The 18344-nt window shown below is 37.4% G+C and overlaps 1 protein-coding gene across 6 annotated transcripts in view; it reads right to left on the reverse strand.

Moving 5' to 3' along the window:
* OPHN1 (oligophrenin 1) overlaps positions 1–18344 on the reverse strand; it is a 585383-nt gene that overhangs the window by 391120 nt on the left and 175919 nt on the right. For all 6 annotated transcript variants that reach the window (XM_070290276.1, XM_070290278.1, XM_070290274.1 and 3 more), the window contains exon 4: positions 1708–1769. In XM_070290276.1, coding sequence (XP_070146377.1) covers positions 1708–1769 — 62 coding nt within the window. The remainder of the gene's footprint in view (positions 1–1707; positions 1770–18344) is intronic.

Consider the following 18344-nt stretch of genomic DNA (forward strand, 5'->3'; position numbering starts at 1 on the left):
AGGCAACAGATGACAAGATAGTTAGCATCATCAACTCAATGGACATGAGTTTGGGCAAACTCCAGGAGATAGTAAAATACAGGGAAGTCTGGCATGCTGCAGTCCATGGAGTCACAAAGAGCTGAACATGACTTAGCAACTAAACAACAATGAAAATACGTATTAGAGTGGGTAAAATCCAAATCACAGCCAAAATCAAAAGTTTGCAATGATGTGCAGCAACAAGAATTGTCATTCATGGCTGGTGAGATTGCAAAATGGTACAGCCACTTTGGAAAACAGTTAGGCAGTTTTTTTACAAATCTAGACCTACTCATCACACAATCTAGAAATTGTATCCCTTAGAATTTACTGAAAAGAGCTGAAAATTTATATCCACATAAAAATCTGCACACAGATGTGTATGGAAGTTTTTTCATTATTGCCAAAACTTGGGAGTAACCAATATATTCTTCATAAGGTGAAACAATGAAGAAACCATGGCACATCCATATAATGGAATATATACTATAATATATGCATACATATTATTCACTGACCAAAAGAAATGAGTTATGAAGCCACGAAAAGACATAGAGGAACTTTAAATGCATGTTGCTAAGTCAAAGAAGCCAATCTGAAAAAGCCATATTATACAACTCCAATTATATGACATTCTAGAAGAGGCAAAACACAGTAAAAAGATAAGTGTTTGTCAGGGGTTTGGGTGTCAGAAAAGGTAGAGGGAATCACAGGAGATTTTTAGGGCAGTGAAAATATTCTGTATGATGAGACTTTGATGTTGTATATATGCCATTAAATATTTGTCAAAAGTGATAAAATATTCAACACAGAAATTGAACCCTAAAGTAACTATGGACTTTAGCTAATAATATTGTGTTGATATAGGTTCATTAATTGGAACAAATGCAAGTTGTTAATAATAAGGGAAACCACACATGCACGATGTTAATAATAAGGGAAACTATATGGGGAGTGGTGGCAAGGAGAAAGGGAGTACAGTTTACCTTCGAACAGTGCAAGTGTTAAGGGCATAAGCCCCAACCCTGTGCAGTCAAAACTCTGCATATAGCTTTACACTCAGTCCTCCAGTATCTGAGGTTCTGTACCCATAAATTCAACCAAAGTCAGATCATGTAGTACTGTAGTATTCATTGAAAAGTACCCACATATAAGTGGACTCACAGAGCTCAAACACATGTTCAAAGGGCATCTGTATATGAAATCTCTGTATTTTCACTCAATTTTTCTACAAAACTAAAACTGCTCTAAATATCAAAGTCTATTAATATTAAAATGAATTAGATTTTAAATGTAAGAAAACAGTTATCACATAGATATAAATAAAACTATCACATTTAAATGTAAACATATAAATATAAACTCATGATTCCTAAAAGCAGATAAACGCAAATAGATAATTTGTTTAAGAACACTAAAGACCACAATTTTTGTCAATATGTTCAACAGCCAAATTTAATGTCCTCTCAAGTATTATCTCACTGAAATGAATAGAGTGATTTCCCTTTAAACTCTCAGAATGGGAACTTGAGATAGAATAACCAAATCAAATTCCAGTCTTTATGGTACCCAGGTTGTAATGAGACAGAAATTCAAACAAAAAAGCAACACTCCAACTAATGAGGACAGAGAAAATGTCCAAAGTCAGCCATGATCTTGGCTCCAGGCCAAGTGTTAATGACCTACCATCATCATCCTCTCGTTTTCTACTTCGTTGAGCAATTCAGCAAATTCTTTGAAGGATTCAGCTGAAAGAACAGAATAAAAGATAAACCAAATTAATTATGGTACTTGACGGGCAAGTGGGCAGAGGTCTAAGGGAAAAGAGGTAGAAACCAGTGCCACAACCCAATGGCACCACTACAGGTATCAAATCGAAGGACAAAAGAAGAAAAGTTCAGTACCTATTCAATTCAATATTGATTTCCTTTTTCCTTCTCTTTTCTTGGGGGAATGTTCCTACCTCAGCTTTTCCCTGCAGTTTTGATATATAATTGACATATAACATTCTGTAAGTTTAAAGTGACTTTGACAAGTGCTAAAAAATAAATAAAAGTTAAACATATAGTTATCATATGATTCAGCAATTCCATGCCTTGTATATTCGCAAAAGAACTGAAAACATATCCAGACAAACATTTCTGTACAAATATTGTTGACTGTTTTATTCACTGCTGTTTGTTGCTCAGTCAATTCAGTATGTCCGACTCTTTGCAACCCCATGGACTGCAGCACATCAAGCTTCCCTGGCCTTTACTCACTCCCAGAGTTTGCTCTAACTCATGTCCATTGTGTCGATGATGCTATACAACCACCTCATCCTGGCCCTCTTTTCCTTTTCTCTTCAATTTTGACCATCATCAGGGTCTTTTCAATGAGATGGCTCTTTTAATCAGGTGGCCAAAAGACTAGAGCTTCAACTTCATTCATACCGATGAATATTCATGGTTGATTTCCTTTAGGATTGACTGGTTTGATGTCCTTGCTGTCCAAGGAACTCTCAAGAGTCTTCATCAGTATCACAGATTGAAAGCATCAATTCTTAAGCACTCAGCCTTCCTTATGGTCCAAATCTAACATCCTTACACAATTACTGGAGAAAACAAAGCTTTGACTATACAGACCTTTGTCAACAAAGTGATGTTGCTACTTTTTAATATGTCATTTAGGTTTGTCATACCTTTTTTCTTCCGAGAAGCAAATATCTTTTAATTTCATGGTTTCAGTCACCGTCCACAGGGATTTTGGAGCCCAAGAAAATAAAATCTACCACAGTTTCCATTTTTTCCCCATCTATTTGCCATGAAGTGATGGGATCAGAGGCCATGATCTTAGATTTTAAACGCTCAGTTTAAGCCAGCTTTTACACTCTCCTCTTTCACTATCATCAAGAGGCTTTTAAGTTCCTCTTCATTTTCTATCGTTAGGGTGGTATCATCGGCATATCTGAAGTTATTGATATGATTCTCTGCAATCTTGATACCAGCTTGTGATTCATGCAGCCTAATGTTTTGCATGATGGATTCTGCATAAAAGTTAAATAAGCAGGGTGACAAGACACAGCCTTGACATACTCCTTTCCTAATTAGGAACCAGTCTGCTATTCCTTGTCTGGTTCTAACCGTTGATTCTTGACCTGCATGCAGGTTTCTCAAGAGGCAGGTAAATTGGTTAGTATTTCCATCTCTTTAACAATTTTCCAGTTTCTTGTGATCCACAAAATGGACCAGTACAAAATGAAGCAGGGCAAAGGCTAACAGAGTCTTGCCAAGGGAACACACTGGTCACAGCAAACAACCTCTTCCAATAACACAAGAGAAGACTCTACATACACATGGACATCACCAGATGGTCAATACTGAAATCAGATTGATTGTATTCTTTGTGGCCAAACGAAGAAGCTCTATACACTCAGCAAAACAAGATCAGGAGCTGACTATGGCTCAGATCACGAACTCCTTATTGTAAAATTCAGACTTAAATTGAAGAAAGGAGGGAAAACCACTACACCATTCAGGTATGCTCTAAACCAAATCCTTTATTATTACACTGGAAGAGACAAATAAATTCAAGGGATTCTATTAAATTCAATAGATTCAACATCTGATAGACAGAGTGCCTGAAGAACTATGGACAAAGGTTTGTGACATTGTACAAGAGGCAGTGATCAAGACCATCCCCAAGAAAAACAAATGCCAAAAGGCAAAATGGTTGTCTGAGAAGACCTTAAAATAGCTGAGAAAATGAGAAAAGCTAAAGGCAAAGGAGAAAAGTAAAGATATACCCATTTGAATGCAGAGTTTCAAAAATAACAAGGAAAGATAAGAAAGCTTTCTTCTGTGATCAGTGCAAAGAAAGTAGAGGAAAACAAGAGAATGAGAAAGACTAAAGATCTCTTCAAGAAAATTAGGGATACCAAGGGAACATTCATGCAAAGATGGGCACAGTAAAGGACAGAAATGGTATGGACCTAACAGAAGCAGGAAATATTAAGATGTGACAAGAATACACAGAACTATACAAAAAAGATATTCATGACCCAGATAACCATGATGGTGTGATCACTCACCTAGAGCAAGACATCCTGAAATATGAAGTCAAGTGGGCCTTAGGAAGCATCACTATGAACAAAGGTACTGGAGGTGATGGACTGCCAGTTGAGCTACTCCAAATCCTAAAAGATGATGCTGTTAAAGTGCTGCACTCAATATGCTAGCAAATTTGGAAAACTCAACAGTGACGACAGAACTGAAAATGGTCAGTTTTCATTCCAATCCCAAAGAATGGCAAAGCCAAAGAATGTTCAAACTACCACAAAATTGCACTCATCTCACACACTAGCAAAGTAATGCTCAAAATTCTCCAAGCAAGGCTTCAACAGAATGTGAACAATGAACTTCCAGATGTTCAGTGGATTTAGAGGAACAAGAGATCAAATTGCCACCATCCGTTGGATCATAGAAAAAGCAAGAGAATTACAGAAAAACATCTACTTCTGCTTTATTGATTATGTCAAAACCTTTGACTATGTAGATCACAACAAACTGTGGAAAATTCTTTAAGAGATGGGAATACCAGGCCACATACCAACCTCCTGAGAAATCGGTATGCAGGTCAAGAAGCAACAGTTGGAACTGGCCATGGAACAACAGACTAGTTCCAAATTGGGAAAGGAGCACATTAAGGCTGTATATTGTCAGCCTGCTTATTTATCTTCTATGCAGAGTATATCATGTGAAATGCCAGGCTTAATGAAGCACAAGCTGGAATCAAGATTGACAGAAGAAACGTCAGTAACCTCAGATACACAGATGACACCACCCTTACTGCAGAAATTGAAGAGGAACTGAAGATCCTCTTGATGAAAGTGAAAGAGGAGAGTGAAACAGTTAGCTTAAAACTCAACATTCTAAAACTAAGACCATGGTATCTGGTCCCATCACTTCATGGCAAATAGATGGGCAAACAATGGAAACAGTGACAGACTTTATTTTCTTGGGCTCAAAAATCACTGCAGATGGTGACTGCAGCCATGAAATTAAAAGGTGTTTGCTCCTTGGAAGAAAATACATGACCCACCTAGACAGCATATTAAAAAGCAGACACGTTACTTTGCTGACAAAGGTCCATCTAGTCAAAGCTATGGTTTTTCCAGTAGTCATATATGGATGTGAGAGTTGGACTATAAAGAAAGCTGAGCCCTGAAGAATTGATGCTTTTGAATTGTGGTTTTGGAGAAGACTCTTGAGAGTCCCTTGGACTGCAAGGAGATCCTACCAGTCAATCCTAAAGGAAATCAATCCTGATTATTCATTGGAAGGACTAATGCTGAAGCTGAAACTCCAATATTTCAGCCATCTGATGTGAAGAACTGACTTATTGGAAAAGGCCCTGATGCTGGGAAAGATTGAAGGCAGGAGAAGAAGGGGACAACAGAGGATGAGATGGTTGGATACCATCACCGACTTGATGGACATGAGTTTGAGTAAGCTCCGGGAGCTGGTGATGGACAGGGAAGCCTGGCATGCTGCAGTCCATGGGTTTCCAAGAGTTGGACATGACTGAGCGAATGAACTGAACTGAACCATGATCCACACAATTAAAGGCTTTAGCGTAGTCACTAAAGCAGAAGATGTTTTTCTGGAATGCCCTTGCTTCCTCTGACCAAACGGATGTTGGCAGTTGATCTCTGGATCCTCTGCCTTTTCTAAATCCAACTTGTATATCTGGAATTTCTGATTTCATGTACTGTTGAAGCTTAGCTTGAAGGATTTTGAGCATAAGCATGTGAAATGAACACAATTGTTAAGTAGTTTGAACACTGTTCATAATAGCCAATAATAGAAAGAATGAAAGTATTCATCAATTGCTGAATGGTTACACAGTTGTGACACAGGTATACAAAGGAACAATTTGAAGCAGTAAAAAGAAACAAAGGATTGACACTCAGAATAACATGAAATAACCTTGAAAACATGCTTGGTCAAAGAAATCAGTCAGAAAAAGCCGCATATTATATTATTGTTGTTTAAATGAAATGTCCAGACTAGGCAACTTCATAGAGACAGGAAGCAGATCAGTGGTTCATTGCATGTAGGGGGAAGGTGGAAATGGGGATTGATACTAACAGTTTGTGGTTTCTTTTAGCAGTGATGAAAATAATTTGGAATTCTGACAGTGATGTTTGTACAACTGTCTTCAAATGTTAAACGCCATTGCGCTGCACACTTCTAAATGGTACATTTCTGTGTAAATAATATCTTGATTTATAAAATAATCATTTAGCCAAAGTTCATTTATAGGCATCCTTCAGTTCAGTTTAGTTCAGTCACTCAGTCGTGTCCGACTCTTTGTGACTCCATGAATCGCAGCACACCAGGCCTCCCTGTCCATCACCAACTCCCGGAGTTCACTAAAATTCATGTCCATAAAGTCAGTGATGCGATCCAGCCATCTCATCCTCTGTCATCCCTTTCTCCTCCTGCCCCCAATCCCTCCCAGCATCAGAGTCTTTTCCAATGAGTCAACTCTTCGCATGAGGTGGCCAAAGTACTGGAGTTTCAGCTTTAGCATCAGTCCTTCCAAAGAAATCCCAGGGCAGATCTCCTTCAGAATGGACTGGTTGGATCTCATTGCAGTCCAAGGGACGCTCAAGAGTCTTCTCCAACACCACACTTCAAAAGCATCAATTCTTCGGCGCTCAGCTTTCTTCACAGTCCAACTCTCACATCCATACATGACCACAGGAAAAACCATAGCCTTGACTAGATGGACCTTAGTCGGCAAAGTAACGTCTCTGCTTTTGAATATGCTATCTAGGTTGGTTATAACTCTCCTTCCAAGGAGTAAGACTCTTTTAATTTCATGGCTGCAGTCACCATCTGCAGTGATTTTAGAGCCCAAAAAAATAAAGTCTGACACTGTTCCCACTGTTTCCCCATCTATTTCCCATGAAGTGATGGGACCGGATGCCATGATCTTCGTTTTCTGAATGTTGAGCTTTAAGCCAACTTTTTCACTCTCTTCTTTCACTTTCATCAAGAGGCTTTCTAGTTCCTCTTCACTTTCTGCCATGAGGGTGGTGTCATCTGCATATCTGAGGTTATTGATATTTCTCCCGGCAATCTTGATTCCAGCTTGTGTTTCTTCCAGTCTAGCGTTTCTCATGATGTACTCTGCATGTAAGTTAAATAAGAAGGGTGACAATATACAGCCTTGACGTACTCCTTTTCCTATTGGGAACCATTCTGTTGTTCCATGTCCAGTTCTAACTGTGGCTTCCTGACCTGCATACAGATTTCTCAAGAGGCAGGTCAGGTGGTCTGGTATTCACATTCTTTCAGAATTTTCCACAGTTAGTATGGTTTAATTTTGAAGTTTTACTTCATGAATAATGAAGCCTTATTCATTTTAAAAGCCTAGCTGCTGATAGTAGCAGCTCCTCCCAACTCTGTTCGATTATCTGTTCAAATATTATTTAATAAGCCTTTTTTTGGTTACCTCTACCTGGAGGTGCAGTGCAGGCATTGTGAAAGTGGCAAGAACTTAGCTCTGCAGCAAGATGTATCTGAATTTGAAACCTAGTTCTACCACTTATTTTCTGTGTGCCCTTGAACAAGTTACTTAGCCTCTCTGAGTCTTAGTTTTCTTCCATTCAAATTAGGGATAATTACATGTATCTAATAAATTCATTGTGAGGATTAAACTCTGAATCAAAGGGCTTGACACAATTACCTTTTAGGAAATTACAATTTTCCTTTAAATGTTCCAGTATTAAATAATTACATTTCCTCTGTAGGCAAACTGATGTTCCCTCAAAAAGTACCAGAATAACAAAAATATCTCTCTGATTCCTTTTGTAATATAAAGTATTTAGATATAGGAGATCAGTGAATATTTTCATTTTTCCTATTTATTCTTTCTGATTGTGTTATTCTTCTTTATGCTCAATTTGAGATTTAATTTTCTATATTTACAACTGTGACTTCCTTAGGAGTGTGCAGCAACTTAAGCCCCCAAAGAAAGAAATGCATTGTCTGATGTCCTAAACTAATCTGGGTTTTTATCTTCTATTTCTCTATCCTGTCCCCTTCACTTAGAATCCTCTTCATCTCTTCAATTCAGTGCAGTAGCTCAGTCATGTCCAACTCTTTGCGACCCCATGGACTGCAGCACACCAGCCTTCCCTGTCCATAACCAATTCCTACAGCTTACTCAAACTCATGTCCATAGAGTCAGTGATGCCATCCAACCATCTCATCCTGTCATCCCCTCCTCCTCCTGCCTTCAGTCTTTCCCAACATCAGGGTCTTTTTCTGATGAGTCAGTTCTTTGCATCAGGTGGCCAAAGTACTGGAGTTGCAACTTCAGCATCAGTCCTTCCAATGAATATTCAGGACTGATTTCCTTTAGGATGGACTGGTTTGATCTCCTTGCAGTCCAAGGGATTCTCAAGCATCTTCTCCCACAACACAGTTCAAAAGCATCAATTCTTCAGGTCTCACGTTTCTTTATAGTCCAACTCTCACATCCATACATGACTACTGGAAAAACCATAGCTTTGACTACTTTTTTTGTCAAAGTAATGTCTCTGATTTTTACCACATCTCTTACCACATCTATTGTTCTTTCTAATATACCACATGCTTTTTGGATCTACAGTCCCAAAAGAGCTCTTTAGGAACCCAAGGAGAAAAAAAAGCAGAATGCAGGAAAATGGTTTTAGGTTTAATATGAAGGAATGGGTTTTCAGTGGAGTCATGCTGAAAGTGAGAAATGGCCTGCCTCAGGAGAGAATGCGACCCTGTCAGTTAGGGTGGGTTAACAGTCCTGGTCAAAGTGGCACTGGAGGTTTTCCACAGATGTGGGTTACTCAGTTTTATAACTGTGATAGTCCGGGGCACACCTAGAGAAGTTTGTTACCACTGTTATCACTAGAGGTGTGTGATCAGGATGGCTGTTAATGGATGTTGCATGAAGAGCTATATAAAACTATCTGAGTGTGGAACACATATACACCCATGGCTGGTTAATGTCAAAGTATGGCAAAAACCAATACAATATTGTAAAGTAATTAGCCTCCAATTAAAATAAATTAATTTTAAAAATAAACTAAAAAAAGAAATAAGACCATCTGAGTCCTCTCTGTTACTGTGAACAGACTCTGTTACTATTTATATTGTTTTTGTTTTGGGCTTATTGTTCAAATTCTGATAGAACTGGGTCAAGGAGCTGATAGTTAAATATAATAAGAAAGAGACAAATATCAATAATCCTTTTTTTAAATTTAAAGTTAAAAAACAAAAACAGAAAGAACAAGAGGCCAACTGGGGTTTATGGTTCTCTGTACTACAAGAATAGAGTTTTATTGTTGCTGTCATTTTCTTTTGTTCAATCATTTTTTGTTTCAATATAAGAACACACTGTCAGGTAATTAAGCTTTATTTCCTGGCTCAAACTCTGGGTGTTCACTTCTACTTCTACTGTGGTATTATTTCACACCAACTAGGCTTTTTGAAACTTAGCAGATGGATCTGGGTATAAGTGTTATGAGGAAAGATGAAGTATTGCTCCCTAGATTATTCTAATATGTAGCCAGGGTTGAATATCTGCCTTACATTCTAGAAGAAGCAAAACTAACATTTTAAAAAGGCTTTTGTTGGTGCTTAGAGTTATGCATGTATTATCTTATTTAATCACAAAGCTTCCCTGATGGTTCAAATGCTAAAGAATTCACCTACAATACAGGAGACCAAGTTCAATCCTTGGATTGGAAAGATCCCCTGGAGAAGGAAATGGCAACCAACTCCACTGTTGTTTGAAAAATCCCATGGATAGAGGAACCTAAAAAGCTATGGTTTCAAGAAGTTGCAAAGAGTTGGACATGACTGGATGACTAACACATTCAACACAAACATGAAGTAACTCTATGAGACAGGAATTATTATTTCTAGGTAACAAACCTGGGTCTCAGAGAATTTGAGTAACTTGCCAAAGGTCACAGAGTTAATAATTCATATGTGCTTTCTATTCAACCACAGTGCTGTTAACACAGGAAAAATGACACAGTATTTTACAAAAATTGTTAGAAACTAATTGTTTTATTCCATCTTTATAATGACTCTGAAGTAACAATTAGTAATATCTTTGTTTTATGGGCAAGGAGATTGAGGCATGAAAGGGCTAAATTGAGAGAAATTTCTCTAGATCAATGAGTACTGTGGGGAACTAAACTCAATTCTCAGGATTATTGTACCATTTTCCTTTAGAAAGTATATCCATTACTACTCCCTCAATCTATGCTTATCTATGAAATGAAAGTAATTCTAGCTACTCCTAAGGGTGACTGTGAGGATAAAATGAGTTAGATATAAAAGAACTCTCAGAAAATTGCAGGCAAATATCCTTGATGTACATAGATGCAAAAATTCTCAAAAATATACTAGTAAGCAGAATTCAGCAGCACATTAAATGGATCATATACCATGTTCAAGTAGGATTCACCTCTGGGATGCCAAGAGAGTTTAACATAAGCATATCAATAAGTGTGATATGTCACATTAATAGAATGAAAAATAAAAATTATATTATCATCTCAATAGATGTGGAGAGAGCATTTGAAAAAACTGTGTTTTGTCATTAAAACTCTAAAAAAATTAGGTACACAAGGAACTTACCTCAACATAATAAAGGCTATATATGACATGCCTATAGCTAATGTCATGCTGCTGCTGCTGATGCTGCTAAGTCGCTTCAGTCGTGTCCAAATCTGTGCGACCACATAGACAGCAGCCCACCAGGCCCCCCCATCCCTGGGATTCTCCAGGCAAGAACACTGGAATGGGTTGTCATTCCCTTCTCCAATGCATTAAAGTGAAAAGTGAAAGTAAAGTCACTCAGTCGTGCCCGACTCTTAGCGACCCCATGGACTGCAGCCTACCAGGCTCCTTCATCCATGGGATTTTCAAGGCAAGAGTACTGGAGTGGGTTGCCATTGCCTTCTCCGCTAATGTCATGCTCCATGGTGAAAGGCTGAAAGGTTTTCCTCTAGGATGAGGAACAAGACAAGTGTGCCCATTCTCAACATTCCTATTAAACAGAGTACAAAAAGTCCTAGCCAGAGCAATCAGACAACAAAAAGAAAAAAAAAATGCAACAGAATTAGAAAGGAGGAATTTAAACTGTTTTTATGAACATGACATGATTTTATATACAGAAAAATCATAACGATTCCACCAAAAAACTGATATATAACCAACAAACCCAGGAAAGTTAATGGATAAAAATCAAAATAGAAAATTCAGAAAAATTTCTATATACTAATAGTGAATTAGCTGAAAAAGAAAGAAAATTATACCATTTACAAAAACAGCAAAAAATAAAATAAATAGAAATTAATTTAACTGAGAGGGTGAAAAATCGCTATGCTGAAAACTAAAAAAAAAAAATCCCACAAGAGAAAATGAAGAGATACAAATGGCAGAATATCCTATCTTCATGGATTAGAAGAATTAAAATTGTTAAAATGACAATAATACCTAACGACATCTATGAAGTGAAGTGAAGTGAAGTGGCTCAGTCGTGTCCGACTCTTTGCGATCCCATGGACTGTAGCCTGTCAGGCTCTATATGTACAATATAATCCCTATCAAGATCCCATTGCCATTTTTTTCAGTAGTAGAAAAATAATTCTAAACTTTGTGTGGAACCACAAAAGACCTCTAATAGCCAAAGTAGTCCTGAGAAAGAAAAACAAAGTGGAAGACATCACACTTCCTGATTTCAATCTATATTTTAAATCTATGGTAATAAAAATAGCACAGCATTAAAAACAGATACTTATGGGACAAAAGTAAGACCCATAAATAGAGCCATGCCAATACTGGATAAGAGAACCAAGAATATTCAATGAAGCAAAGACATTTTTTCCCAATAAATGATGGTGGAAAAATTGGATGTTCACATGTAAAAGAATGAAACTAGACCTTATCTTATGCCATTCACAAAAATTAATTTGAAATGGATTAAAGACCTAAATGTGAAACCTGAAGTCACAAAACCAGAAGAAAACATAAAGGAAAAGCTTTTCAACATTCGTCTTGGCGATGAGTTTTGAATATGATACCTAAAACACAAACAACAAAATTTTAAAAGTGAGACTACATCAAACAAGACTTTCAAACAGCAAAAGAAGTGAGTAGCAAAATGAAAAGGCAACCTGTGAAATCAGAGATAATATTTGCAGATCCTACATCTAATAAAGGGTAAATATCCAGAATACATAAAGGATTCATCAACTCAATAGCAACAATATTAATTCAATTAAAAATAGATGAAGGAACTGAACAAGAATTTTGCCAAAAAAGATATTGAAACAGCTCAGGTAAATAAAAAAGTGCTTAGAATCACTATACATTCAGTTCAGTCATTCAGTCATGTCTGACTCTTTGCGACCCCATGAACTGCAGCACACCAGGCCTCCCTGTCCATCACCAACTCCCAGAGTTCACTAAAATTCATGTCCATAGAGTCGGTGATGCCATCCAGCCATCTCATCCTCTGCCATCCCTTTCTCCTCCTGCCCCCAATTCTTCCCAGCATCAGAGTCTTTTCCAATGAGTCAACTCTTCGCATGAGGTGGCCAAAGTACTGGAGTTTCAGCTTTAGCATCAGTCCTTCCAAAGAAATCCAAGGACTGATCTCCTTTAGAATGGACTGGTTGAATCTCCTTGCAGTCCAAGGGACTCTAAAGAGTCTTCTCCAACACCACACTTCAAAAGCATCAATTCTTCGGCGCTCAGCTTTCTTCACAGTCCAACTCTAACATCCATACATGACTACTGGAAAAACCATAGCCTTGACCAGATGGACCTTTGTTGGCAAAGTAATATCTCTGCTTTTGAATATGCTATCTAAGTTGGTCATAACTTTCCTTCCAAGGAGTAAACGTCTTTTAATTTCATGGCTGCAATCACCATCTGCAGTGATTTTGGAGCCCCAAAAAATGAAGTCTGACACTGTTTCCATTCTTTCCCCATCTATTTCCCATGAAATGATGGGACCAGATGCAATGATCTTCGTTTTCTGAATGTTGAGCTTTAAGCCAATGTTTTCACTCTCCTCTTTCACTTTCATCAAGAGGCTCTTTAGTTTCTCTTCCCTTTCTGCCAGAAGGGTGGTGTCATCTGCATATCTGAAGTTATTGATATTTCTCCCGGCAATCTTGATTCCAGCTTGTGCTTCTTCCAGCCCAGCATTTCTCACTAACCATTAGAAATGTGCAAATTGAAACCATAATGAAACATACAAATCAAAATCAACTTATGCCTCTTATAATGAGTAGTATTAAAAGGATAAAAGATAGGAAGTTTGGAGACAAGATGATAGAGTAGAAGTACTTGAGCTAACCTCCTCTCGTGAAAAGACCAAAATCACAACTAACTGTTATCCAACCATAGAAAGTAAGACTTAAACCTACCAAAAATGGTATTTTACATATAAGGACAAAGAAAATACCACTAGGTAGTAGGAGTGCACTCTCTATACAGTCAAATCCCATACCAGCAAGATGGGCAACCCATGAATTGAAAATAATTATGTAGTAAAAGTTTTCCCATAAGAGTGAGAGTTCTGAGCTCCATGTCAACTTCCCCAGTCTGGGGTCAGGAGGCAGGAAGAGAGACCTCAGCGCATTTAACTTTGAAGGCTAGCAGAACCTGATCACAGGAAGTCCACAAAACTGGGGGAAATAGAAACTCTATTCCTAGAGGGTGGACACAAGGACTTGTGTGCACAGGGCCTCAGAAAAAGCAATGACCTCATAGGAACCTAGGCCAGACCTACCTGAATTTCTTTCAGGGTTTTCTGGGGTGCTTAAGGGTAGCTGTGCTTCTTTCTAGGGGACAAGGACACTGGAAGTGGAAATATTAGGAGTACTCATTCAACTGAGCTCAACTAAAGACCAGCATTATGTCAGTAAGACCTGGTCCCACCAAATACCCTGTAGGCTCTAATGCTGAGATGCATCAGCCCAAACAACCAGCACAGTGGGAATGCAGCCCCACCCATTAACCAACAGGCTGCTTTAAGTCTTCCTGAGCCCACAACAGCCTCTAAAATCACTCCTTGACATGGCACTGCCCTCCAGAGGGACAAGATGCAGTTACACCCACCAGTAGAAGGGCACCAGTCCCTCCCACCAGGAAGCAAGTAAAAGCATATTAGGCCAGCCTCACTCACCAGGGGACATACACCAGAAGCAAGAGGAGTGACAGTCCTGCAGCCTATAGAACAGATACCACAAACATGGAAATTTAGACAAAATGAAACACAAGAGAAAGGAACAGAGTAAAAACCCATAAAACAACTAAATGAACTGGAGATAGACAATATGCCTAAAAAAGAATTCAGAGTAATGGCAGTAAAGATCCAAAGCTGCAAAAAAAGAACAGAGGAGAAGATACAAGAAATGCTTAACAAAAAGCTAGAAGATAAAATGAACAAATAGAACTGAACAATACAATAACTGAAGTGAAAAATACAGTAGAAGGAATCAGTAGGAGAATAAATGTGGCAAAAGAATGGATAAGTAAGCTGGAAGATAGAATGGGGAAAATCACTGCAAAGGAAGAGAGAATAGGGAAAAAAATTTTAATGAGAACAGCTTAAGAGCCCTCTAGGACAACTTACACACACCAATATTTGCATTATAGGGGCCCCAGAAGGAGAAGAAAAAAAGGGCTTAATAAAATATTTAGAGAGAGAATAGCTGAAAACTTCATTAACATGGGTAAGGAAATAGTCACCCAAGTTCTGGAAGTTCAGAGAGTCCAAGGCAGGATGAACACAAGGAGAAACATGATGAGACACATAGTAATCAAATTGACAAAACTTAGAAACAAGGTGAAAATATTAAAAAGAAACAAGGGGAAAGCAACAAATCACACATGAGAATTTCCATAAAGTTATTAGCTGATTTTTATCAGAAACTTGGCAAGCCAGAAGGAATAGAATGATATATTTAAAAGGATGGGGGACTTTCCTGGTGATTCAGTGATTAAGACTCCATGCTTCCAATGCAGGGAGCATGGATTCAATCCCTCATCAAGGAACTAGGCTCTCACATGATACATGGTGTGGCAAACATAAATAATTAAATGAAAGTGATGAAAGTGAAGAACCTTCAACAAAGAATACTCTATCCATCAAGGTGCTCATTCAGTTTCAACGGACAAATAAAAAATTAACAAGGAAGCAAAAGCTAACAGAATTCAGCACAGCTAACAGAATTCAGTTGGTTTGGAAACCAACTTTACAACAAATGCTAAAGTAATATCTCTAGGCAAAAAAGAAAAGGGCACAGCTAGAAAAAAGAAAATTATGAATGGGAAAGCTCATTAGTAAAGGCAAACATACAATAAAGTTAGGAAACCATAAACACACAAATAAGATATCAAAACCAAACAACATAATACGAGGAGAGTACAAATGAAGGGATATTGGTAATGCATTTGAAATTAAGAGGCCAGCAACTTAGAATAATCTTGTATATATGTAGATTGCAATATAAAAATCTAATGGTAACTACAAACCAAAAGTCTATAACAGATATATATACACACACACAAGTGATCCAAACACAACACTACAGATAGTCATAAAAACTAAGAGAAGAGAACAAAAGAGGAAAGAAAGAAAACAGACCTACAAAAACCAACCCAAAACAATTAACAAAATGGCAATAAGAACATACATACTGGTAGTTAATTTAAATGTGAAAGGATCAAATGCTCCAGCCAAAAGACATGGACTGACTGAACAATTACAAAATCAAGACCTGTATATATGCTGGCAGAGAGATTAATTTCACATCTAGGGGCACATACTGAAAGCGAGGGGATGGAAAAGGGTATTCCAGGAAAACTATAATCAAAACAAAGACAGAGTAGCAATATTCATCACTAATAAAATAGGCCTTAATATATAGATTGTTAAAAGAGACAAAGAAGGACACTACATAATGTTCAAGATCAATCCAATAAGGAAAAGATATAAAAATTATACATATATATGCACTCTTTGCAACCCCATGGACTACAGCCCACCAGGCTCTGCTGTCCATGGGATTCTCTAGATAGGAATACTGGAGTGGGTTGTAATTTCTTCCTCCAGGGGATCTTCCTGACCCAGGGATCAAATCTGCATTTCTTATGTCTCCTGCATTGACAGGCAGGTTCTTTACCACCAGTGCCACCTGGGAACATGACTGAAGGGACATAGCACAGTAAATACATTCACTCAACAAAGGAGCACCTCAATACATAAGGCAAATGCTAACAGCCATAAAAGGAGAAACAGTGGCACAATGATAGTGAGGGACTTTCACATTTCACTTGCAGCAATGAACAGATCACCGAGACAGAAAATCAGTAAGGACACAGACCTTAAATGACATGCTAGACTTAACTGATATTTATTAACCCAAAAGCAATAGAATGCACATTCTTTTCAAGTGCACATGAAACATTCAACAGGATAGATCTTATTCTGGGCCAAAAAGTAGGCCTCAGTAAATTTAAGAAAACTGAAATATCAAACATTTTTTCAGAACACAACACTATGATATCAGAAATTAACTGCAAGAAAGAAACAACTGTAAAAAAAAAATCAACATGTGCAGGCTAAAAAATATTCTACTAAACAATAAATGTATCACTGAAGATATCAAAGAGGAAATCAAACTATATCTAGAGATAAAAGACAATGAAAACATGATGATGAAAACCTGTGTAAACAGGAAAAGCAGTATTAAGAGGGAAGTGTATAGCAATAATACCTTACCTAAAAAACAAGAAAATTTTCAAATAAACAAACTCACCTTATATCTACAAGAATAACAACAACAACAAATCTCAAAGTTAGTTGAAGGAAATAAAGAACAAAACAGAAATAAATGAAATAGAGATGAAGAAAAGAACAGTAAAGATCAATGAAAATATAAACAAAATGGATAAACATTAACCAGAACCACACAGAAAAAAAAAAAAAAAGGAAGGAGGGCTCAAGTCAGTAAATTCAGAATTGAAAAAGAAGTTACAATTGACAACACAGAAATGCAAAGAATTCTTAAAGACTACTAAAAGCAACTGTATGACATTAAAATGGAAAACCAAGAACTAGACAAATTCTTAGAAAGTATAAGCTTCCAAGACTGAACCAGGAAGAAATTAAAAAAAAAATGAGCAGATCAACCACAAGAAATTAAATACAAACTGTGACTTAAAAGCTCCCAACAGTCAAAAGTCCAGGACAAGATGGCTTCACAGGCAAATTCTATCAAATATTTATAGAAGATTTAAAACCTATTCTTTTCAAACTACAATGCCAAAAAATTGCAAAGGAAGGAACACTCTCAAACTCATTCTATGAGTCCAACATCACCCGGATACCACAACCAAGAAAATATACCACAAAAAAGAATATTAAAGGCCAATATCACTGATGAATATAGATACAAAAATGTTCAACAAAATAACAGTAAACAGAATTCAAAAACACACTAAAAGGATCATAGACCATGATCACATGGGATATATTTCAGGGATACAAAAATTTTTCAATATCCACAAATCAATTACTGCAGTACACTCCATCAACAAATTGAGGAATTAAAAACCATATGATCATCTCAATAGATGTAGAAAAATCTTTTGACAAAATTACCCATATGTGATTAAAAACAAACAAACAAAAAAAACCTCTCCACAGTATTTCCCAGGCAATCCAGTTAAGACTTTGTCTTTCAATTAAGGCTTGTGGGTTTGACCTCTTGCTGGGGAGCTGAGATCCCACATGCTCCATGACCAAAAAAAAACAGAAGTAATACTGTAAGAAATTTAATAGAAAAAAACCTGAAAACATTTCTCTAAGAATAGAAAGAAGACAAGGATGTCCACTCTGAATTTACACATTTTTATTCAACACAGTATGGAAGTCCAAGTCACAGCAATTGGAAAAAAAGAAAGAAATAAAGCAATACAAATTATAAAAGAAAAAGTAAAACTCTAACTGCTACAGATGATAGGATACTATAAATAAAAAGCCTAAAGATGCTACCAAAAAACTACTAGAGCTCATCAGTGAATTTAATACAATCAGTCAGTCAGTTCAGTCACTCAGTCATGTCTGACTCTTTGCGACCCCATGAATCGCAGCATGACAGGCCTCCCTGTCCATCACCATCTCCCGGAGTTCACTCACACTCACGTCCATCGAGTCAGTGATGCCATCCAGCCATCTCATCCTCTGTCGTCCCCTTCTCCTCC

Source organism: Ovis canadensis, chromosome X (genome assembly GCF_042477335.2).
Source record: "Ovis canadensis isolate MfBH-ARS-UI-01 breed Bighorn chromosome X, ARS-UI_OviCan_v2, whole genome shotgun sequence".
Classification (NCBI taxonomy): domain Eukaryota; kingdom Metazoa; phylum Chordata; class Mammalia; order Artiodactyla; family Bovidae; genus Ovis; species Ovis canadensis.